Below are 26447 nucleotides of genomic sequence, written 5' to 3'. Positions count from 1 at the left end.
TCGGTCTGTCACTCGCTCCGTGCTCGCTGTGCATGATCTCTGCTCATGGCGGATCTGGATGTCTGTAAATATAGCAACAGCTCCGCTTGGGCTGCTCTGCTCAATGGCAAGACATGAAAGAGCACAGAGCATGGCTGTTAGCTACTTTTCGTCACACTAAACTCTGACAACTCAAGGAACATTATTATTTTCTGTGAAATAATCTCAACTGTCTTATATTTGAAGCACTTTTGACACCTATGTGTTGAACCAAGTTCAACCCACACACCTCCCACTCAATCCAGTTAGAGGGGAATTTGGGGAGTTGTACGAATTTACTCAAATGGGCAGTTGGGAACATCAGGACTGATCAGGACATTCAAAGCTAGATATCTAGACTCCGACATTGTTTTGAAACACCATTTTTTGTGAATGTGTCTACTATGGACTACCTAAAACAACAAACCGCTGGGTTACCTGGGTTAAATTGTCCTTTAAAACTAGGCTACATCAATGAAAGTGTGGTGACTTTGAGAGAACTTTGAGTTGATTAAAACGTTAGATTAATGTGTATATTTCTCCATTTACAGTGGTATAATCATGTCTGTTTTTTTTCTCTGGTATTATATGCTTTTAAATAGCACTTCTGGTTTGAACAGGAATACCGGGATACTGGTCATTTCTTGCAATTTTCTCGAAGTAATTTGGTAGATTCTCTGGATAACCCTAGTACACACACACACACACACACACACACACACACACACACTGTTGAAGTTATGGATTTTACTCACTTTTACTCATTTACGTCACTTGTACTTTTATGCTGTTAGGGTTTATTTTGCTCCTGTGATGCCCCCTCTCCCTGCTCAACAACAAGCTGGGGGTCTCATGTGGGCCCTAATCCATGCAGGGTTAAGTAAAGGATACATACATACATACATACATACATACATACATACATACATACATACACACACACACACACACACACACACACACACACACACACACACACACACACACACACACACACACACACACACACACACACACGTTACAATATGAATTAATACTGAGGTCCTGGGGTTAGAAATCGTCCTTTCCACCTGGTGGCTACCAGAATCTGAACAGATATGGTTATTACAGTCTGGAAAAACACACACAGCCACTTGTCAGTCCTGTTGCATCGCAGCTCGGGTCGCACCATTAACTATTGACCAGTCTAGCAACCATGTCTGAGAAACAGCACAGCTGAAGAGTAGACAGTGGGGTGACTTCACCTAGACCTACAGCTATAGTATAGGCGCTATAGTATAGGCGCTATAGTATAGGCGCTATAGTATTGGCGCTATAGTATTGGCGCTATAGTATTGGCGCTATAGTATTGGCGCTATAGTATAGGCGCTATAGTATTGGCGCTATAATATAGGCGCTATAGTATTGGCGCTATAGTATTGGCGCTATAGTATAGGCGCTATAGTATAGGCGCTATAGTATAGGTGGTGGCAAAGTGTGTACTACATGCTATTCCATGCTTAGTTACCATATTATAAGCGCTCAATTACACAAGACAACATAGCAGCCTAGCTCAAAGAAACATTGAATGTATGAATGATGACCCAACTGTTTCTTTGCGACCTGTCGGTTTATAACCTTTTATTGATGTCTCTGTGTATTATTCTTGTGTTTAGATGGTAGTCGTAAAGGAAGTGGAGGAGAGGGGAGCAGCAAGCCCACGTACGGCTGTCAGGTGACTATCCAGTCAGGGAAGGAGAAAGAAATGATGAAGCTCCACCGGAGAGAGGAGAAGAGGGAGAGGAAGAGGGGGGAGAGACGCTGGGACGACACCGAATCCTCCTCCGACCTCTACTTTGACCCCAAGGAGATGAGAGCTCAGAGGTGAACCACCACACTCCGTCTCTCGCTTGCTCGCTCTCTAGCTCTTCTCTCTCTTCCCATCTCTTTCTCTCTGCCTCTCTCTTTCCCTCTCTCTCTTCCATTTTCCCTTCTCTCTCTGCTCTATTTCTTTTTCTATATCTCCCCCTGTGATCTCTTCTTTCCAAATGGAAACACCCTTCTGCATTTTTCATCGCTGCTCGGCTGCAGGTAAAAAAATTAAAAAACACTGCTCCTGGTCACATTTTTTCTGAAAGTTTAATTTCAGCTGATAAAAAAGCAGCGCAGTGATCTGTTTAATTAAAAACTTAGCCGGTCCAAATCCGGCAGAGTGTGAGGGAAGAGATTAGCAGAGAGGTAAAAAGCCACGTTACGTTAGCAGAGAATATTATTACTGCAGCGCCTCACATCTCCACACCTCTCCTGTCTAACAGCTCTCAACTCTAGTATCCATCCCCAATCACAACCAACCACACATTAAGCAGGTGTAACTATGGCTGTTCTGCTGTTCATGTGGATGTGTGTTTTGTGTTGAAATACTTTTCTTTTTTTTATGGGTTTTATGTATATAGTGTTGTGTTTGATCCCGGTTTTGTTATTGTTGTGTCACGGTTGTATTATGGTTGTGTTGTTGTTGATTAATGGTTGTGTCAGATCATGGTTGTATTATGGCTGTGTTGTGGTTGATTAATGGTTTTGTCAGATCATGGTTGTATTATGGCTGTGTTGTGGTTGATGAATGGTTGTGTGTGTGGTCCTGGTTCTGTTTCTCCAGAGAGCAGGCCCTGCTAACAGCACGGCGGTCTCCAGTGCTGAGCAGAGAGAGGGTGTACGAACGCATCCGATACCCCAACGTCTATGACTGCTACGCCGAGGCCACCAAGACCTCCGCCTTTGTAGGGGGAGCCAAGGTACAGTACGTGGGGATGATCAGAGGTGCGTCACAAATTACACCCTATTCCTTATATAATGCACTACCTTTGAGCAGGCTCCATAGGGCTCTGGTCAAAAGTAGTGCACTATGTAGGGATGAGGGAATAGGGTGCCGTTTGGGACAAAGCCCTGTACTGCCCAATACCAAATCTACGCCCTATACGCTTGACCGCTAGACCATCATGTTCTATCCAAATAAACAATGACTATAACAAGACTATAAGACATTTTCAAATCCTGCCCACCTGTATTAATGGGCAAAATGAACAGTTTGTATTAGTTTGTATTACTTACATTTCTTATTCATAGTGACAGGGAGGAAGTGGATAGAGTACACACCCGCGTGCACACACTCACACACTCACACACACACACTCACACACTCACACACACACACACACACACACACACACACACACACACACACACACACACACACTCACACACACACACACACTCCACACACACACACACACACACACACACACACACACACACACACTCACACACACACACACACACACACAGACACACACACACACACACACACACACACAGACACACACACACACACACACACACACACACAGACACGTGCGCACACACACACACACACACACTTTTCAGTTCTTTGTTTACCCACCATCCTTCACGGCAGTCTGTTCCCTTATTACATACCAGCACCCACCATATTACCCACAAGCCACTGCTTTACAATTTTTCATTCGTGCTGCTTTTTCACTCACTATTTACTATTTTCTTTAGTCCTCAGTTCAGTAGGAGCAGGTGGGGTAGAGGAAATAATGTTCACTGGAAAGTTGATACATTTTCAAATCTGAACATGACTTTTGCAATGTTTTGAATGTGTTTATTTTCAAGTTGAGGCAGTGTTTGTTGATGTTTTACTATGTGTATTGTAATATGTTCAATATTATGTAGTGCAGCTTGTAATATATAGATTGGGGTGGAAATGTACTTTGTGTAATGTGGTGCGTAGTTAATGTTTGGGATGTGGTTGTGTTGTGTTCAGCTGATGTTACCAGACGGGATAAAGAGGGAGAACAATAAGATGTATGAAGAGGTGGAGATTCCTCCTAGTGATCCCATGCCCATCAGCTTTGAGGAGAAACCCATCTACATCTCTGAACTGGACGAGGTAAGACACCCAATGGGGGGGGTGATATAATGTACTAGCCTAAAATATAAACTGACAAAAGCACATATCACAGCATACTACACATCACAGATTTTTACATACAGACGGTTTTAAAGGACCAAATAGTTTTTGTCTGCTTCGTGTTTTCATTTTTGCCATGGATAAAATATTGCCATACTGGTATTGTCCCGGCCCTACTATTTAGCAATTAGCATTATCACATGATGTAGCCCACCTGATGCAGCGTAGTGGCTATAAATAAATAGTCTGAGGCTTGCCCATCTGCGTTTACCCTATTGCATCACAAACTCTAAAGTTTAAACATTAGGCTATCTTGTTGCTAGTTATAGCAACACATTGATGACTTGAATGTCCCCCAAAAATGTTCCACTGACACTCAGCCAACCCAGGATCACGTACTGTGAATATAATGTAGGCCTACCTGTTACACCTGACGTGTTACATTTAGCCCTGGTCTTCCCTTTCCATGGCAGGTTCCAGGCATAAGCGATATAAGTCTAGCCAGCTATCTCAACTTGTAGTAATCATGGCCAAATACCGTCCGGGCATGCAGTACACGTGCCCAGGGGCCCTGACCTCCAGGGGGCCCCCCCATTGATTTTGTTAGTCACTCATATCATATTAACACGGCGTAAGTCATGGCAAAATGTGTAGAATTGCAGGAAATTAGCTTTAAAACGGCATTTCTCCCTGCTTGTTTGTCTATCGAGATTGCATGGCTCTGTGCTCGATTTTATACACCTATCAGCAATGGGTGTGACTGAGGTAGGTAGTGCAGGTATAGGGGTAAGGTGACTAGGCATCAGAAATTTGATAAACAGAGTAGCAGCAGCGTATATCATGATTGTATGGGAGTCAGTATAAATGTATGTGCATATTATATGTGTGTAAGTCAATTATGGAGTGAGTGTGTTTGAGTGTGCATAAGTGTGTAGGCCCCTGTGAGTGTGCATAGAGACTATAAGAATAAAGTACAAGGGTCAACTCAGATAGTCCGTGTAGCTATTTTGTTAGCTACAGTATTTAGCAGTCTTATGGCGTGGGGATAGAAGCTGTTCAGGTGCCTGTTGGTGTAAGACTTGATGCACCGGTACCGCTTGCCGTGCGGAAGCAGAGGGAACAGTCTATGGCTTGGGTGGTTGGAGTCTTTTAACGATTTTCCGGGCCTTCCTTTCACACCGCCTGATATAGAGGTCCTGGATGGCAGGGAGCTCGGCCCCAGTGATGTACTGGGCTGTCTGCACCACCCTCTGTAGCACCATGCGATTGAAGGCGGTGCTATTGCCATACCAAGCAGTGATACAGCCAGTCAATATGCTCTCAGTGGTACAGCTGTAGAACTTTTTGAGCCTATATTCTTAGCCTACTATAAAATGTGTGTTGACTGTGATCAGGGTAGCCTACGTGTGTCTTGTCTGTTTAATGAACAAAATAACTATTGATTTCATGTGCATGCTGCAGCCATGTAGGCTGCACAGACCAGTAACATAAACTCAAAATATGCCATTCTATTATTTTGAAAATAAATTGTATTAGTCTTATAATGTTTCTTAGGATCTGCCTAAAACCAATTAATAATGGATTTCTTTGTGATGGTGTATATTCAATGGATATATTATAATAGACATCCACCCACATCGGCCCACGGCTACTCCCACTGCTAAACTTGCCGGCATGTGCACGGGAGATATAAAAGGCTTATCCCGGCAAGAATATGGTAAAAAAAAATATATTTTTACAGGCAACATACCGTAAAGTCTGTCTGTAAAGGGTATTCGTGTGACTGTGTGAGTGCCAGCCAGGGTGTGCTCAGTTTCACTCCCCGGTGTCCATATTCCAGCGACTGGGAGCGGTCTGGAGCCATAATGGGCAGTGAGTGATGTTGAGTCTTAATGGAAGTGCTGTAGTTCTCAGCCAGCTGTCTAGAGCCACAATGGCCTCTCCTCTCTGACTGACAGGCTGAGTGACAGGCTTACAAATCTGCTCTGAGCCAATAGCAGGGGTCACTGGGCCGGACTGACAGACGGGTGAGCCAATCCCCACCCAGCCATTTGGGAGATGGGAGTGCAGAGGAGTTGTCAGTTGGCTTCAGTTCAATCACATCACTGTCTTTTCTTCTGGTTCTTCATCTAGACTTCTGGAGTCATTCTGTATGGGATCATGGTGGGATGTTTAGAAATAGTTTGTTGTGAAATGCACTACATTCAAACTTGAATAGATTTTGGGTAGAATCCTCAGTGTGGAATTAACTGGCTCGTGTGACTCCCCTGAATGTGCCCAAAACATGGCATCATATCTGAAGATGACTGGATATGTTTTAACCTTGGAACATATTTTGTCATATTTGAAGAGTACTCCTGGAATTGTTCACTTCACTTAACCTGTCTGTCACTCAAGATGACAGGCATACTGTGTGTATGTGTGTGTGATCGCAGGCTGAGACAAATTGATTAAGAGAAGGATTGGTCATGCATGTGTGGTTGTTGTTATTTCTGTGGTGTGTGTGACGCTGGCTCAGGTGTTTGTCTCCCTGCCTGTCACTCATTATCTTCATTAGGCTTTCTTAAATGCTAAATGTGTAAATGTTCATATCTATAGTGTTTTTTTCCTTGGAAACATGTCAGTGTCACACTCAATCCCCAATCAATCACTAGCTTCCTCTAGTGGGCTAAGTGGAGTTTTGGCTCTTTTGCTTTTACACCCATTCAGCTATTCCAAAGAGGGTACTTTATGAAGCGGGCTGGGATTGGGTATGAGAGTATCACTTTCAAAAAGCTCTCTCCCACACTAGGGCTGGGACGATACCAGTATCGAGGCAAGGACACAAAACACTAAGCGGATTTAACTTCTTTAGGAAATCAGCCCTAATGTTGGAAACAGACATCATTACTGTATGTTGTTTTCCAAGCTATAGCACACAATATTTTACATACAGCAAAGAATTTGGTCTGCTGTAGTGTTTTCATTTTTGCCATGGAAAAAGTATTGGCGTACTGGTATCATCCCGGCCCTATCCCACACTTAGTGATTGATACCTCAGGGCCTGTCTCCTTCCTTAACCCCAGCCCCATCTCCAACCCTGGCTTCACCCCTAGCCCAGGGTTCAGTAGCCTTGGCTATTACCTGCATCTTCAAGTCTCGCTTTTAAGAGCCTCCTGGCACATCAAACAGTAAGTGCTCCAAGGGACCAGGCATTTGAGAGGAAGGGTTGCCCAAGTGCCTGAATGGAGGGGAAAAACATAGTTGTATACACACATGCACACGCATGCGCGTCCCACTCAAGGCAGGCACGGTCTTTTGCGCGAAGAGTATTTGATATTATTCAGTAGTATTTGAAAGAAAACACATACTATTGGAACCCAGGTCTGATGTGAGCCCTCACATGCAACAGCATCCCCTCTGAGCCGTGGAAGAACCCTTAGTCCTCATCATGAAGGAAGTGATCAATGTCAGAGGCTCTCCTCTACTCTAAGTGGGATGAGTTGGGATGGACAGACAGGATTGATCTCTCTCTCTCTCTCCCGATCTCTCTCTCTCTCTCCCAGGAGCTAATTTCCTGTTTATTTTTGTCTCACAGGAAACAATTAATTACAGTACACCAGGGCATGATAAGTTTGTGGTTGTGTCTTACATAGAGTTAATCAATAAAGCGCCTTTTCACCGTTTTGTTCATTCTGTAGCCCTGGCCGTCACAAAATGAATTTACAAGTTCCACCTTTACAAAACAAAAAGAGAATGAGAATAAAAATATATATAAAAAAGTGAATTCTCATCTTTTCTTTTCGTTTTTTGAAAAGCCTTATCTTTCTTTCTTGTCTTTTTTTGTTCTGAGATTCTCCCCATCTCTCCAGTCGCTCCAGCAGGCTACATTCCCTGCTTCCTGTTCTGTTTGAAACCCCAGTGTGACTGATCAAGATTGATATGGAGCCTCTTCAGCTGAGCGATGTGAATTAGCCCCTAGAGAAGGAGCTCCTCTATTCATTAGCTTAAGCCGGGCTACTCAAACAAAATACCTCACTCTTTTTAAGCGCCAAGCACACAACGCCGAGGCTAATAAGGCTTTACGTGCTATTAGGAGCAGCGCTTTGTAAGGCAGGCCGAACCGAAAGCCTTTCAGCTTTTTTTTCCCCTTCCCTTTCTTTCCCCACCATCACGCAGAGTAGCGTAGATTGTCATTTATTGAAAGGTGGAATGGCCAACAGGTCTTTGCCCGGCCTGGCATGCCTTTAATAGCACTGTGAAACATTAAAAGTGGGGGATTTATTAGGGGGCCTTTTAACTAATGAATCAGGGGCCCATGCGTCCTGCTCTCGTCACGCTGGTAAAAGCCTTCCTAATTTCTGTGAATAAATAGATGTGTGTGCGTGCGAGAGAGAGAGATGCAGAGAGAGAGATGCAGAGAGAGAGAGATCGAGAGAGGTTGGCTTTCGTCCTAGTGCTGACAGAAAAACAACACAACAACCCCCCCACACTATCTCGAAACATGACTACCTACACATCCAGTACATAGGCTACATACTCAGGCACTAAGAGATGTACTGATATATCAACTGAAATATCCATGGAGGCTTGAGAAGACACGGACTAGGGTTGCAACGGGAGGGTATATTACTGGAAACATTCTAAATGTACCAGTAAACTACCAGAATTTTGGTATCTTTCAATGATTTTATGTAATCTATCACACGACATCTAGTGGCATTGTTGATTAGATGCTTTTTAAATTAATTATACTATTTTCTCATGAACCATATGGTCTAGCTACTAGAAACTCATGGACAGTATGGACACAGATATACAAAATTTATACTATATATCAATACATTTTTTAAAAGTTATTCAAGTATAACTGACCAAAGTTACATTAGATTGCCATAGCTTCTCTGTTATTTACCAAAATTACTGAAGATTCTGGTAACTTTGGCAAATTACCGGTAGCTTTGCAACCCTAACAGACACATCCTATCCTCCTAGGAACTGCTAATCAGGACCACACTCCTCCTCAAGGATTTTAAGAAGACTTGACTTACGTTAAGAGATATGGTTATTCCCAAAGGGGAGCGCTGAATTGAGAGATAGGATTTAGGAGCGTACGTGCGTGTGCTGATGGTTTTTACTATCCCTAGTGGGTTTTTTAAAGGGCAGGAACATGAGTGAAGAATGGGAGATAGTTTCCTGCCAAACCCTGGTTGTATATTCTCCTACAGCTTCTTCTCCTAAGTGATTAGTGAACACTTAGCCTGTCTTCTTCATAGACGTTGGCATGATTGTGTACTGATGGACAGGGTTATCCATCTACTCTGTTGTCATAGAGACAGGAAGGGGCAGAGGGGCTTGTGGTGCGTGCGCTGGGGTGTGATGGTTGGAATCATGTGTGGACTCACTCTTCTATCCTCAGGTCCTTACTAGGTGTCTCTCTCCTCACTGAAACCTTCATGTGTCCAAACCTCCAAGAGGAGTGTAGGCTTGCTGGAGGGGTGGAGTAAGCACGCTAGAGTTCTAGGATTTATCACGGAGACTCTTGTAAATTAAGTGAGATGGGTTTCCTCCTTCCTCCTCCTGTCTTATCTCCAAATTCAATGTTCAACCCTCCCCCATTAGTGTCCCCCCCACTCGTTGGTGTCTCTGCCTCAGTCTTCAGTGTGAGGGACGTGGGTCCTGTGTTCTGGACTGTGGCAGGAGGACACGAGACAGAGCAGGGAATGCCATCCATAATTAATCTGTCCTTATTGCGTTTCCTAATCCAGTTTTGATTTCCTCCTCAGTTCACGTGTGTGTTTGCTCAGACTTGCAAAGCAGGTATAGGGATGAGAGAGAGAGAGAGAGAGACGGAGAGAGTGGGAGGTGGAAAGAGAGCAGACGGTGGACGGTGGACAGAGGCTTGGAGAGGCCTTGGGGAGTGGCAGCACACATCTCATCTAGAGCCATTACTCTCTCAGGCCGTGTGTGTGTCCGTGTGTGTGTGTCCGTGTGTGTGTGTCCGTGTGTGTGTGTCCGTGTGTGTGTGTCCGTGTGTGTGTGTCCGTGTGTGTCCGTGTGTGTGTGTCCGTGTGTGTGTGTCCGTGTGTGTGTGTGTGTCCGTGTGTGTGTGTGTCCGTGTGTGTGTGTGTCCGTGTGTGTGTGTGTCCGTGTGTGTGTGTGTCCGTGTGTGTGTGTGTCCGTGTGTGTGTGTGTCCGTGTGTGTGTGTGTCCGTGTGTGTGTGTGTCCGTGTGTGTGTGTCCGGTGTGTGTGTCCGTGTGTGTGTGTGTCCGTGTGTGTGTGTGTCCGTGTGTGTGTGTGTCCGTGTGTGTGTGTCCGTGTGTGTGTGTCCGTGTGTGTGTGTCCGTGTGTGTGTGTGTCCGTGTGTGTGTGTGTCCGTGTGTGTGTGTGTCCGTGTGTGTGTGTGTCCGTGTGTGTGTGTGTCCGTGTGTGTCCGTGTGTGTGTGTGTCCGTGTGTGTGTGTGTGTGTCCGTGTGTGTGTGTGTCCGTGTGTGTGTGTGTCCGTGTGTGTGTGTGTCCGTGTGTGTCCGTGTGTGTGTGTCCGTGTGTGTGTGTCCGTGTGTGTGTGTGTGTGTGTGTCCGTGTGTGTGTGTGTCCGTGTGTGTGTGTGTCCGCGTGTGTGTGAGTCCGCGTGTGTGTGAGTCCGCGTGTGTCCGCGTGTGTGTGAGTCCGCGTGTGTGTGAGTCCGCGTGTGTGTGTGAGTCCGTGTGTGTGTGTGTGTGAATCCGTATGTGTGTGTGTATGTGTGAGTCCGCGTGTGTGAGTCTGTGTGTGTGTGTGTCTGTTTGTGTGTGTGTGTGTGTGTGCGTGTGTGTGTGAGTCCGTGTGTGTGTGTGTGTGAATCCGTATGTGTGTGTGTATGTGTGAGTCCGCGTGTGTGAGTCTGTGTGTGTGAGTCTGTGTGTGTGTGTGTCTGTTTGTGTGTGTGTGTGTGTGTGTGTGTGTGAGAGAGTCTGTGTGTGTTTGACTCCGTGTGTCTGTGTGTGTATGTATGTGTGTGTGAGTCCGTGTGTGAGTCCGTATGTATGTGTGTGTGAGTCCGTGTGTGAGTCCGTGTGTGTGTGAGTCCGTGTGTATGTCTGTGTGTGGGGGTTGGTGGTCCATAGCTGAGGGGGTTGGTGGTCCATAGCTGAGGGGCTTGGTGGTCCATAGCTGAGGGGCTTGGTGGTCCATAGCTGAGGGGCTTGGTGGTCCATAGCTGAGGGGGTTGGTGGTCCATAGCTGAGGGGGTTGGTGGTCCATAGCTGAGGGGGTTGGTGGTCCATAGCTGAGGGGGTTGGTGGTCCATAGCTGAGGGGCTTGGTGGTCCATAGCTGAGGGGCTTGGTGGTCCATAGCTGAGGGGGTTGGTGGTCCATAGCTGAGGGGCTTGGTGGTCCATAGCTGAGGGGGTTGGTGGTCCATAGCTGAGGGGCTTGGTGGTCCATAGCTGAGGGGGTTGGTGGTCCATAGCTGAGGGGCTTGGTGGTCCATAGCTGAGGGGGTTGGTGGTCCATAGCTGAGGGGGTTGGTGGTCCATAGCTGAGGGGGTTGGTGGTCCATAGCTGAGGGGGTTAGTGGTCCATAGCTGAGGGGGTTGGTGGTCCATAGCTGAGGGGGTTAGTGGTCCATAGCTGAGGGGGTTGGTGGTCCATAGCTGAGGGGCTTGGTGGTCCATAGCTGAGGGGGTTGGGGTGCAGTATATTGGGTGTGGCTGCAGGGTTGGGTTGTTGGGGGAGGGGGACCAAGCAGGTCCCTCTCCTCTCTCCCTTCACCTCTCTCGCACTCTCTCTCTCTCTACTTCTCCCTTTCCCTCTCTCTCTCTCACTCTCTTTCTACTGGTGTGCTGTGGGGAAATTAATGGGCCTCCTGTTTGCTGCATCTGCATCTCACTCTTTCAAACTCCACAGTATGTGTGTGTGTGTGTGTGTGTGTGTGTGTGTGTGTGTGTGTGTGTGTTTGGCCAGGTCATTCAGTGCTCTGTGTGTGGGCTTGGAGCAGGCTGATAAGCTGTTTACTAAAACTAGCAATTAAAAGTTGACCAAGCTGTCAATTCAAATGGAATGAAATGGAACTGAAAAGTAATTAAAGGATAGAGTGCAAACAACAACAACTATCTTTTTAGCTCCTCATTAACAATTCACTGAATTTAATTAGTTTAGCACTAACTCATACAGTTAATATATGCTTACATGTATACAGTAGCCACACACACACCACCCTTGCACAGGAGGTAGTCAGTGTTTACATTTTTATGTGAGCAGGTATGTTAAAACTAGGACAGGGAGGCAATTGGACAGACACTGCTTGGTGGGTATTTAGATTTAGCTGTAGAATCATTACTAGGATCTATGAGGGTCCAATTAGTGAGTTTAGAGTGGCTGGTGGATTGGTTCTGTATTGCCAGTTTATTCCCAGTCAGCCTGGTTGGCACTTATGGCCGTAGACTGTGCTAGCACTCTGATAATGAGCCTGCCAGCTTCCATCGCACTCACTACACCATACGGACTTGGACATATACACATAAACACACACACACTACACAGTATGAACCGGCACTGGGACATGCACACACAAACACACACACTACACAGTACGGACTGAGATTGGGATACACAACACACACACCGGTGCTCTGGGCCCAGATGGGTTCGATACTCCCACAAAGTCTGTGGTGAGCGGTCACGTTCCATCCAGCCTGCTCACTTTAACAGAGCGTTCACGGTCACGAGTTAGCCTCATTATGAACTGAACTTAACCATGCTGCTACATTGACCACAGATGTGTATGGCCCTCTATTTGACATCTGGAACTAACAACGTTTTCAGTCGGGGGATAGGCATGGGGGTGTATCAGAATGTAAAGTGATGTTTTAGGTTGGTAGTTGGTCTAGATAGTTGTACATGATGATGATGATGATGAATAGGTGGCGACGAAGCTGGAATGAAGGAGTCGTATCTAGGACATTTTTGAGATTGCCCCTTCGAATTGAATTTTGGTTAAACAATTTTCCAAAACGTATTTTTGGTCAAACACGTTTTAAAGTGAGCACCTGTGTGTGGTGGAGCAGAAGTTGTCTGTAACATGGGGAGAGAAGAGCTTTCACAAATGTTATGCTTCAGCTCCAGCTCCAGCCCCCAGCCCCCTCTGGACCTCTCCCATTCCTCCACTCACATCAGCACCACCTGGTCAAGACATTCTGGGGACAACCCTTTGATACCTGCATGGGTCTATCTTTGTCGGGGAGTTGGGTTGGGACATTCCAGTAACTTTCCCCAGATTCCCAGGGTTTCCAGAAATCCCAGTTGGAGGATTCCAGGAATATTCCAACCACGATTTTTGGGAAAGTTACAAGGATTTTTCAACCCCAGGGGCGAGAAAAACAGGAATCTGAGATTGGTTCTTGAGGTATGTCCTCTTTTTGAATGCCTGGGGGATTAAGTGTGTTTTAGACTCTAATTGAGTTGGAATCTTGCCTGGTGATGTCAAATTGATTTCCTCGCGCAAAGTTTGGCCTTTGTTTCTATGAGTTCATGTGATAATCCCAGTGTGCACACTGATGGACCGATCGCAGACCTGTTCATAAACTCAGTCACAGGAAATAACTCAAACAAACTGAGGGCAGTTGATAAAACAACCATGTACACTGGCCAATGACACAACACAGAAATCATCCCATTTTTTTCTCTTAAACATGAATTGTGGTGTCTACGGTTGGTAGTTTATCTTAGATGTGGTTAACTGTTAGCTATATTTGTGGTGTTTCACTTAGTGCTGAAGATGTATAACCATGCTGGTGTTTGTGGCTTGGAGCCAGGGATTTTTTATAAAATGAATGTTATGTTAACACCTGCATATGGTGGTATCTCAAGTAGCCTACAGTAACATTACCTCTTCAGTGAGTTACTGCTGCTTGGACCCCAGAGACTACTCCTGGCAGGGACAGCTGCATCTCCTATTGGAAGATCTACAGTGCATACATCTGCATAACAATGAAGCCAACCAGAGATGTTTTAAGGAATGAAAAAAAAACATAAACAAAGATCAAAAAGATCATTAAAGGATGGCAACTTCAAATTTACAACATGTATGCATTAGCTCAAGGTGAATATTGGGGCAAGCATACATTTGCATGAATTAGCATGTTTAAGGAGTTCGGGACACTGGCTCCTCGTTACCTAGAGACAAAGTCGATAAATCAAAACAAAAGGGGGGCTAGCCGCCTAAAGTGAGCGTGTTTGCCACAGCGACACACTGTGTGTTTGAGTCCTGGTAATTGTGTGTGTGTGTGTGTGTGTATTTGTGTGCAGGAGCTGTGCGAAAGAGGGTGAAACAGTGCCGCTCCTAATTCGGAAATGCATATTTATAAATTGGTTGGTGCTCTCAGGACTTGGCCTTGGGGGAAATAATTGGTTAGACAGGAGGACACTCGACTCGCCAGCCTGCTTAGGGAGAGAGGATGAGATGAAGTCAGCCCTACAGTCATTTAGACCAAAGAGAAAGGATGGGTACAAAACAGCACACTGCACTAATATCCATTCCTTTACTCGCTTAGTTCAAAGATAAGTCAAGATGGTGTGTGTAGTATCACCTTTCTCTCTTTCTTTTGCCCTCTTTCTTTTTCTCTCTCTACCCAACATTTCAATGTTTTGTTCCCCGAGCCACTTAGTTATCACTTTTGCCTTATGGCAAGGTGCTCCATCATGCTGGAAAAGGCATTGGTCGTCACCAAACTGTTCTTGGATGGTTGGGAGAAGTTGCTCCCGGAGGATGTGTTGGTACCATTCTTTATTATGGCTGTGTTCTTAGGCAAAATTGTGAGTGAGCCCACTCCCTTGGCTGAGAAGCAACCCCACACATGAATGGTCTCAGGATGCTTTACTGTTGGCATGACACAGGACTGATGGTGTTTTCCGGATGCCCCAAACAATCGGAAAGGGGATTCATCAGAGAAAATGACTTTACCCCAGTCCTCAGCAGTCCAATCCCTGTACCTTTTGCAGAATATCAGTCTGTCCCTGATGTTTTTCCTGGAGAGAAGTGGCTTCCTCGCTGCCCTTCTTGACACCAGGCCATCCTCAAAAAGTATTCGCCTCACTGTGCGTGCAGATGCACACACACCTGCCTGCTGCCATTCCTGAGCAAGCTCTGCACTGGTGGTGCCCCGATCCCGCAGCTGAATCAACTTTAGGAGACGGTCCTGGTGCTTGCTGGACTTTCTTGGGCGCCCTGAAGCCTTCTTCACAACAATTGAACCTCTCTCCTTGAAGTTCTAAATGGTTGATTTAGGTGCAATCTTACTAGCAGCAATATCCTTGCCTGTGAAGCCCTTTTTGTGCAAAGCAATGATGACGGCACGTGTTTCCTTGCAGGTAACCATGGTGAACAGAGGAAGAACAATGATTTCAAGCACCACCGTCCTTTTAAAGCTTCCAGTCTGTTATTCTAACTCAATCAGCATGACAGAGTGATCTCCAGCCTTGTCCTCGTCAACACTCATCTGTGTTAACGAGAGAATCACTGACATGATGGCAGCTGGTCCTTTTGTGGCAGGGCTGAAATGCAGTGGAAATGTTTTTTGGGGGATTAAGTTCATTTTCATGGCAAAGAGGGACTTTGCAATTAATTGCAATTCATCTGATCACTCTTCATAACATTCTGGAGTATATGCAAATTGCCATCATAAAAACTGAGGCAGCAGACTATGTGAAAATTAATATTTGTGTCAATCTCAAAATTTTTGACCACGACTGTACACACACATACAGTACCAGTCAAGTTTGGACACACCTACTCATTCCAGGGTTTTTCTTTATATTGACTATTCTACATTGTAGAATAATAGTGAAGACATCAAAACTATGAAATAACACATATGGAATCATGTAGTAACCAGAAAAGTGTTAAACAAATCAAAATATATTTTATATTTGAGATTCTTCAAATAGCCACCCTTTGCCTTGACAGCTTTGCACACTCTTGGCATTCTCTCAACCAGCTTCACCTAGAATGTGTTTCCAACATTCTTGAAGGAGTTCCCACATATGCTGAGCACTTGTTGGCTGCTTTTCCTTCACTCTGCCGTCCGACTCATCCCTAACCATCTCAATTGGGTTGAGGTCGGGGGATTGTGGAGGCCAGGTCATCTGATGCAGCACACCATCACTCTCCTTCTTGGCCAAATGGCTCTTACACAGACTGGATGTGTGTTGGGTCATTGTCCTGTTGAAAAACAAATGATAGTCCCTCTAAGCCCAAACCAGATGGGATGGTGTATCGCTGTAGAATGCTGTGGTAGACATGCTGGTTAAGTGTGCCTTGAATTCTAAATAAATCACAGACAGTGTCACCAGCAAAGCACCCCCACACCATAACACCTCCTCCTCCATGCTTTACGGTGGGAACTACACATGCAGAGATCATCCGTTCACCCACACCGCGTCTCACAAAGACACGGCGGTTTGAACCAAAAATCTCACATTTGGCCTCCAGTCTAATGTCCATTGCTCGTGTTTCTTGGCCCAAGCAGGTCCCTTCTTCTTATTGGTGTCCTTTAGTAGTGGTTTCTTTGCAGCAATTCGACCATGAAGGCCTGATTCACACAGTCCACTCTGAACAGTTGATTTTGAGATGTGTCTGTTACTTGAACTGGTAACTCTAATGAGCTTATCCTCTGCAGCAGAGGTAACTCTGGGTCTTCCATTCCTGTGGTGGTCCTCATGAGACCCAGTTTCATCATAGCGCTTGATGGTTTTTGCGACTGCACTTTAAGAAATTTTAAAAGTTATTGAAATGTTCCGTATTGACTGACCTTCATGTCTTAAAGTAATGATGGACTGTCGTTTCTCTTTGCTTATTTGAGCTGTTCTTGCCATAATATGGACTTGGTCTTTTACCAAATAGGGCTATCTTCTGTATACCCCGCCTACCTTGTCACAACACAACTGATTGGCTCAAACACATTAAGAAGGAAATCAATTCCACAAATTTACTTTTAGGAAGGTACACCTGTTAATTGAAATATATTACAGGTGACTACCTCATGAAGCTGGTTGAGGGAATGCCAAGCGTGTGCAAAGCTGTCATCAAGGCAAAGGGTGGCTATTTGAAGAATCTCAAATATAAAATATATAATAAAAATAAAGAAAAACCGTTGAATGAGTAGGTCTGTCCAAACTTTTGACTGGTATTGTATATATGTATGTGTGTGTATGTGTATGTATGTGTGTGTATATATATATATATATATATATATATATATATATATATATATATATATATATATATATATATATATATATATATATATATACACAGTGGGGGAAAAAAAGTATTTAGTCAGCCACCAATTGTGCAAGTTCTCCCACTTAAAAAGATGAGAGAGGCCTGTAATTTTCTTCATAGGTACACGTACAATCATACAATGTGATTTTCTGGATTTTTGTTTTAGATTCCGTCTCTCACAGTTGAAGTGTACCTATGATAAAAATTACAGACCTCTACATGCTTTGAAAGTAGGAAAACCTGCAAAATCGGCAGTGTATCAAATACTTGTTCTCCCCACTGTATACAGTGGGGAAAAAAAGTATTTAGTCAGCCACCAATTGTGCAAGTTCTCCCACTTAAAAAGATGAGAGAGACCTGTAATTTTCATCATAGGTACACGTCAACTATGACAGACAAATTGAGAAAAAAAATTCCAGAAAATCCCATTGTAGGATTTTTTATGAATTTATTTGCAAATTATGGTGGAAAATAAGTATTTGCTCACCTACAAACAAGCAAGATTTCTGGCTCTCACAGACCTGTAACTTCTTCTTTAAGAGGCTCCTCTGTCCTCCACTCGTTACCTGTATTAATGGCACCTGTTTGAACTTGTTATCAGTATAAAAGACACCTGTCCACAACCTCAAACAGTCACACTCCAAACTTCACAATGGCCAAGACCAAATAGCTGTCAAAGGACACCAAAAACAAAATTGTAGACCTGCACCAGGCTGGGAAGACTGAATCTGCAATAGGTAAGCAGCTTGGTTTGAAGAAATCAACTGTGGGAGCAATTATTAGGAAATGGAAGACATACAAGACCACTGATAATCTCCCTCGATCTGGGGCTCCACGCAAGATCTCACCCCGTGGGGTCAAAATGATCACAAGAACGGTGAGCAAAAATCCCAGAACCACACGGGGGGACCTAGTGAATGACCTGCAGAGAGCTGGGACCAAAGTAACAAAGCCAACCATCAGTAACACACTACGCCGCCAGGGACTCAAATCCTGCAGTGCGAGACGTGTCCCCCTGCTTAAGCCAGTACATGTCCAGGCCCGTCTGAAGTGCATTTGGATGATCCAGAAGAGGATTGGGAGAATGTCATATGGTCAGATGAAACCAAAATATAACTTTTTGGTAAAAACTCAACTCGTCATGTTTGGAGGACAAAGAATGCTGAGTTGCATCCAAAGAACACCATACCTACTGTGAAGCATGGGGTTGGAAACATCATGCTTTGGGGCTGTTTTTCTGCAAAGGGACCAGGACGACTGATCCGTGTAAAGGAAAGAATGAATGGGGCCATGTATCGTGAGATTTTGAGTGAAAACCTCCTTCCATCAGCAAGGGCATTGAAGATGAAACGTGGCTGGGTCTTTCAGCATGACAATGATCCCAAACACACCGCCCGGGCAACGAAGGAGTGGCTTCGTAAGAAGCATTTCAAGGTCCTGGAGTGGCCTAGCCAGTCTCCAGATCTCAACCCCATAGAAAATCTTTGGAGGGAGTTGAAAGTCCGTGTTGCCCAGCGACAGCCCCAAAACATCACTGCTCTAGAGGAGATCTGCATGGAGGAATGGGCCAAAATACCAGCAACAGTGTGTGAAAACCTTGTGAAGACTTACAGAAAACGTTTCACCTGTGTCATTGCCAACAAAGGGTATATAACAAAGTATTGAGAAACTTTTGTTATTGACCAAATACTTATTTTCCACCATCATATGCCAATAAATTCATAAAAAATCCTACAATGTGATTTTCTGGAATTTTTTTCTCATTTTGTCTGTCATAGTTGACGTATACCTATGATGAAAATTACAGGCCTCTCTCATCTTTTTAAGTGGGAGAACTTGCACAATTGGTGGCTGACTAAATACTTTTTTTCCCCACTGTATATATATGTGGGGAAAAAAGTATTTAGTCAGCCACCAATTGTGCAAGTTCTCCCACTTAAAAAGATGAGAGAGGCCTGTCATTTTCATCATAGGTACACGTCAACTATGACAGACAAAATGAGGAAAAAAAATCCAGAAAATCACATTGTAGGATTTTTTATGAATTTATTTGCAAATTATGGTGGAAAATAAGTATTTGGTCAATAACAAAAGTTTCTCAATACTTTGTTACAGTGGGGAAAAAAAGTATTTAGTCAGCCACCAATTGTGCAAGTTCTCCCACTTAAAAAGATGAGAGAGGCCTGTAATTTTCATCATAGGTACACGTCAACTATGACAGACAAAATGAGGAAAAAAATCCAGATAATCACATTGTAGGATTTTTAATGAATTTATTTGCAAATTATGGTGGAAAATAAGTATTTGGTCAATAACAAAACTTTCTCAATACTTTGTTATATACCCTTTGTTGGCAATGACACAGGTCAAACGTTTTCTGTAAGTCTTCACAAGGTTTTCACACACTGTTGCTGGTATTTTGGCCCATTCCTCCATGCAGATCTCCTCTAGAGCAGTGATGTTTTGGGGCTGTCGCTGGGCAACACGGACTTTCAACTCCCTCCAAAGATTTTCTATGGGGTTGAGATCTGGAGACTGGCTAGGCCACTCCAGGACCTTGAAATGCTTCTTACGAAGCCACTCCTTCGTTGCCCGGGCGGTGTGTTTGGGATCATTGTCATGCTGAAAGACCCAGCCACGTTTCATCTTCAATGCCCTTGCTGATGGAAGGAGGTTTTCACTCAAAATCTCACGATACATGGCCCCGTTCATTCTTTCCTTTACACGGATCAGTCGTCCTGGTCCCTTTGCAGAAAAACAGCCCCAAAGCATGATGTTTCCACCCTCATGCTTCACAGTAGGTATGGTGTTCTTTGGATGCAACTCAGCATTCTTTGTCCTCCAAACACGACGAGTTGAGTTTTTACCAAAAAGTTATATTTTGGTTTCATCTGACCATATGACATTCTCCCAATCCTCTTCTGGATCATCCAAATGCACTCTAGCAAACTTCAGACGGGGCTTGACATGTACTGGCTTAAGCAGTGAGACACGTCTGGCACTGCAGGATTTGAGTCCCTGGCGGCGTAGTGTGTTACTGATGGTAGGCTTTGTTACTTTGATCCCAGCTCTCTGCAGGTCATTCACTAGGTCCCCCCATGTGGTTCTGGGATTTTTGCTCACCGTTCTTGTGATCATTTTGACCCCACGGGGTGAGATCTTGCGTGGAGCCCCAGATCGAGGGAGATTATCTTGTATGTCTTCCATTTCCTAATAATTGCTCCCACAGTTGATTTCTTCAAACCAAGCTGCTTACCTATTGCAGATTCAGTCTTCCTAGCCTGGTGCAGGTCTACAATTTTGTTTCTGGTGTCCTTTGACAGCTCTTTGGTCTTGGCCATAGTGGAGTTTGGAGTGTGACTGTTTGAGGTTGTTGACAGGTGTCTTTTATACTGATAACAAGTTCAAACAGGTGCCATTAATACAGGTAACGAGTGGAGGACAGAGGAGCCTCTTAAAGAAGAAGTTACAGGTCTGTGAGAGCCAGAAATCTTGCTTGTTTGTAGGTGACCAAATACTTATTTTCCACCATAATTTGCAAATAAATTCATTAAAAATCCTACAATGTGATTTTCTGGAGAAAAAAATGCTCAATTTGTCTGTCATAGTTGACGTGTACCTATGATGAAAATTACAGGCCTCTCTGATCTTTTTAAGTGGGAGAACTTGCACAATTGGTGGCTGACTAAATACTTTTTTCCCCCACTGTGTATATATATATATATATATATATATATATATATATATACACACATATATATATATATATATATATATATATACACATACATACATACATTCATACATACTGTTGAAGTCGGAAGTTCACATACACCTTAGCCAAATACATTTTAGCTAAATATTTCACAATTCCTGACATTTAATCCTAGTAAAAATTCCCTGTCTTAGGTCAGTTAGGATCACCACTTAATTTGAAGAATGTGAAATGTCAGAATAATAGTAGAGAGAATGATTTATTTCAGCTTTTATTTATTTCATCACATTCCCAGTGGGTCAGAAGTTTACATACACTCAATTAGTATTTGGTAGCATTGCCTCTACATTTTTTTACTTGAGTCAAACGTTTCGGGTAGCCTTCCACAAGCTACCCACAATAAGTTGGGTGAATTTTGGCCCATTCCTCCTGACAGAGCTTGTGTAACTTAATCAGGTTTGTAAACCTCCTTGCTCGCACACGCTTTTTCAGTTCTGCCCACACATTTTCTATAGGATTGAGGTCAGGGCTTTGTAATGGCCACTCCAATACCTTTACTTTGTTGTCCTTAAGCCATTTTGGCACAACTTTGGAAGTATGCTTGGGGTCATTGTGCATTTGGAAGACTCATTTGCGACCAAGCTTTAACTTCCTGACTGATGTCTTGAGATGTTGCTTCAATATATCCACATACATTTCCTTCCTCATGATGCCATCTACAGTGAGGAAAAAAAGTATTTAGTCAACCACCAATTGTGCAAGTTCTCCCACTTAAAAAGATGAGAGAGGCCTGTAATTTTCATCATAGGTACACGTCAACTATGACAGACAAATTGAGAAAAAAAAATCCAGAAAATCACATTGTAGGATTCACACACAGAACGAGCAGTATGGCTGGTGGCATTGTCATGCTGGAGGGTCATGTCAGGATGAGCCTGCAGGAAGGGAAACACATGAAGGAGGAAGATGTCTTCCCTGTAACGGTACAGTGTTTAGACTGCCTGCAATGACAACAAGCTCAGTCCGATGATGCTGTGACACACCGCCCCAGACCATGACGGACCCTCCACCTCCAAATCGGTCCCGCTCCAGAGTACAGGCCTCGTTATAACGCTCATTCCTTCAACGATAAATGCGAATCCGACCATCACCCCTAGTGAGACAAAACCGCGACTCGTCAGTGAAGAGCACTTTGTGCCAGTCCTGTCTGGTCCAGCGACGGTGGGTTTGTGCCCATAAGCGACGTTGTTGCCGGTGATGTCTGGTGAGGACCTGCCTTACAACAGGCCTACAAGCCCTCAGTCCAGCCTCTCTCAGCCTATTGCGGACAGTCTGAGCACTGATGGAGGGATTGTGTGTTCCTGGTATAACTCGGGCAGTTGTTGTTGCCATCCTGTACCTGTCCCGCAGGTGTGATGTTCGGATGTACCGATCCTGTGCAGGTGTTGTGACATGTGGTCTGCCACTGCGAGAATGATCAGCTGTCTGTCCTGTCTCCCTGTAGCGCTGTCTTAGGCGTCTCACAGTACGGACATTGCAATTTATTGCCCTGGCCACATCTGCAGTCCTCATGCCTCCTTGCAGCATGCCTAAGGCACGTTCACACAGATGAGCAGGGACACTGGGCATCTTTCTTTTGGTGTTTTTCAGAGTCAGTAGAAAGGCCTCTTTAGTGTCCTAAGTTTTCATAACTGTAACCTTAATTGCCTACCGTCTGTAAGCTGTTAGTGTCTTAACGACCGTTCCACAGGTGCATGTTCATTAATTGTTTATGGTTAATTGAACAAGCATGGGAAACAGTGTTTAAACCTTTACAATGAAGATCTGTGAAGTTATTTGGATTTTCACTAATTATCTTTGAAAGACAGGGTCCTGAAAAAGGGACATTTCTTTTTTTGCTGAGTTTACATACATACAGTACCAGTCAAAAGTTTGGACACACCTACTCATTCATGTGGTAACCAAAAAAGTGTTAAACAAATACAAATATATTTTGATTTGTTTAACACTTTTTTGGTTACTACATGATTCCATATGTGTTATTTCATAGTTTTAATGTCTTCACTAGTATTCTACAATGTAGAAAATATAAAAAATCAAGAAAAACCCTTGAATGAGTATGTGTGTCCAAACTTTTGACTGGTGCTGTACATGTATATACACGTGTGTGTGTGTGTGTGTGTGTGTGTGTGTGTATATATATATATTTCTGTATATATATATATACACACACAGTGGGGAGAACAAGTATTTGATACACTGCCGATTTTGCAGGTTTTCCTACTTACAAAGCATGTAGAGGTCTGTAATTTTTATCATAGGTACACTTCAACTGTGAGAGACGGAATCTAAAACAAAAATCCAGAAAATCACATTGTATGATTTTTAAGTAATTAATTTGCATTTTATTGCATGACAGAAGTATTTGATCACCTACCAACCAGTAAGAATTCCGGCTCTCACAGACCTGTTAGTTTTTCTTTAAGAAGCCCTCCTGTTCTCCACTCATTACCTGTATTAACTGCACCTGTTTGAACTCGTTACCTGTATAAAATACACCTGTCCACACACTCAATCAAACAGACTCCAACCTCTCCACAATGGCCAAGACCAGAGAGCTGTGCAAGGACATCAGGGATAAAATTGTAGACCTACATAAGACTGGGATGGGCTACAGGACAATAGGCAAGCAGCTTGGTGAGAAGGCAACAACTGTTGGCGCAATTATTAGAAAATGGAAGAAGTTCAAGATGACGGTCAATCACCCTCGGTCTGGGGCTCCATGCAAGATCTCACCTCGTGGGGCATCAATGATCATGAGGAAGGTGAGGGATCAGCCCAGAACTACATGGCAGGACCTGGTTAATGACCTGAAGAGAGCTGGGACCACAGTCTCAAAGAAAACCATTAGTAACACACTACGCCGTCATGGATTAAAATCCTGCAGCGCACGCAAGGTACCCCTGCTCAAGCCAGCGCATGTCCCGTCTGAAGTTTGCCAATGACCATCTGAATGATCCAGAGGGGGAATGGGAGAAGGTCATGTGGTCTGATGAGACAATAATATAGCTTTTTGGTCTAAACTCCACTCGCCGTATTTGGAGGAAGAAGAAAGATGAGTACAACCCCAAGAACACCATCCCAACCGTGAAGTATGGAGGTGGAAACATCATTCTTTGGGGATGCTTTTCTGCAAAGGGGACAGGACGACTGCACCGTATTGAGGGGAGGATGGATGGGGCCATGTATCGCGAGATCTTGGCCAACAACCTCCTTCCCTCAGTAAGAGCATTGAAGATGGGTCGTGACTGGGTCTTCCAGCATGACAACGACCCGAAACAAACAGCCAGGGCAACTAAGGAGTGGCTCCGTTAGAAGCATCTCAAGGTCCTGGAGTGGCCTAGCCAGTCTCCAGACCTGAACCCAATAGAAAATCTTTGGAGGGAGCTGAAAGTCCGTATTGCCCAGCGACAGCCCCGAAACCTGAAGGATCTGGAGAAGGTCTGTATGGAGGAGTGGGCCAAAATCCCTGCTGCAGCGTGTGCAAACCTGGTCAAGACCTACAGGAAATGTATGATCTCTGTAATTGCAAACAAAGGTTTCTGTACCAAATATTAAGTTCTGCTTTTCTGATGTATCAAATACTTATGTCATGCAATAAAATGCAAATTAATTACTTAAAAATCATACAATGTGATTTTCTGGATTTTTGTTTTAGATTCCGTCTCTCACAGTTGAAGTGTACCTATGATAAAAATTACAGACCTCTACATGCTTTGTAAGTAGGAAAACCTGCAAAATCGGCAGTGTATCAAATACTTGTTCTCCCCACTGTATATATATATATGTGGGGAAAACAGTATTTAGTCAGCCACCAATTGTGCAAGTTCTCCCACTTAAAAAGATGAGAGAGGCCTGTAATTTTCATCATAGGTACACGTCAACTATGACAGACAAAATGAGGAAAAAAAATCCAGAAAATCACATTGTAGGATTTTTTATGAATTTATTTGCAAATTATGGTGGAAAATAAGTATTTGGTCAATAACAAAAGTTTCTCAATACTTTGTTATATACCCTTTGTTGGCAATGACACAGGTCAAACGTTTTCTGTAAGTCTTCACAAGGTTTTCACACACTGTTGCTGGTATTTTGGCCCATTCCTCCATGCAGATCTCCTCTAGAGCAGTGATGTTTTGGGGCTGTCGCTGGGCAACACGGACTTTCAACTCCCTCCAAAGATTTTCTATGGGGTTGAGATCTGGAGACTGGCTAGGCCACTCCAGGACCTTGAAATGCTTCTTACGAAGCCACTCCTTCGTTGCCCGGGCGGTGTATTTGGGATCATTGTCATGCTGAAAGACCCAGCCACGTTTCATCTTCAATGCCCTTGCTGATGGAAGGAGGTTTTCACTCAAAATCTCACGATACATGGCCCCGTTCATTCTTTCCTTTACACGGATCAGTCGTCCTGGTCCCTTTGCAGAAAAACAGCCCCAAAGCATGATGTTTCCACCCTCATGCTTCACAGTAGGTATGGTGTTCTTTGGATGCAACTCCGCATTCTTTGTCCTCCAAACACGACGAGTTGAGTTTTTACCAAAAAGTTCTATTTTGGTTTCATCTGACTATATGACATTCTCCCAATCCTCTTCTGGATCATCCAAATGCACTCTAGCAAACTTCAGACGGGCCTGGACATGTACTGGCTTAAGCAGGGGGACACGTCTGACACTGCAGGATTTGAGTCCCTGGCGGCGTAGTGTGTTACTGATGGTAGGCTTTGTTACTTTGGTCCCAGCTCTCTGCAGGTCATTCACTAGGTCCCCCCGTGTGGTTCTGGGATTTTTGCTCACTGTTCTTGTGATCATTTTGACCCCACGGGGTGAGATCTTGCGTGGAGCCCCAGATCGAGGGAGATTATCAGTGGTCTTGTATGTCTTCCATTTCCTAATAATTGCTCCCACAGTTGATTTCTTCAAACCAAGCTGCTTACCTATTGCAGATTCAGTCTTCCCAGCCTGGTGCAGGTCTACAATTTTGTTTCTGGTGTCCTTTGACAGCTCTTTGGTCTTGGCCGTAGTAGAGTTTGGAGTGTGACTGTTTGAGGTTGTGGACAGGTGTCTTTTATACTGATAACAAGTTCAAACAGGTGCCATTAATACAGGTAACGAGTGGAGGACAGAGGAGCCTCTTAAAGAAGAAGTTACAGGTCTGTGAGAGCCAGAAATCTTGCTTGTTTGTAGGTGAGCAAATACTTATTTTCCACCATAATTTGCAAATAAATTCATAAAAAATCCTACAATGTGATTTTCTGGAGAAAAAAATTCTCAATTTGTCTGTCATAGTTGACGTGTACCTATGATGAAAATTACAGGCCTCTCTCATCTTTTTAAGTGGGAGAACTTGCATAATTGGTGGCTGACTAAATACTTTTTTTCCCCACTGTGTGTATGTATATATATATATATATTCCTCTCTCTGGTGTGAGACAGGTACATG

General features: G+C 44.0%; 1 protein-coding gene across 1 annotated transcript in view; it reads left to right on the top strand.

Moving 5' to 3' along the window:
• LOC121543033 (activating signal cointegrator 1 complex subunit 3) overlaps positions 1-26447 on the top strand; it is a 160326-nt gene that overhangs the window by 34730 nt on the left and 99149 nt on the right. The window contains exons 7-9 of the mRNA XM_041852716.2: positions 1674-1881; positions 2654-2789; positions 3842-3967. Of these exons, the coding sequence (XP_041708650.2) occupies positions 1674-1881; positions 2654-2789; positions 3842-3967 (470 nt within the window). The remainder of the gene's footprint in view (positions 1-1673; positions 1882-2653; positions 2790-3841; positions 3968-26447) is intronic.

This window comes from Coregonus clupeaformis, chromosome 28 (genome assembly GCF_020615455.1).
Source record: "Coregonus clupeaformis isolate EN_2021a chromosome 28, ASM2061545v1, whole genome shotgun sequence".
Classification (NCBI taxonomy): Eukaryota; Metazoa; Chordata; class Actinopteri; order Salmoniformes; family Salmonidae; genus Coregonus; species Coregonus clupeaformis.
The sequence above is the reverse complement of the archived record's forward strand: the minus strand, read 5'-3'. Positions and strand labels throughout refer to the sequence as shown.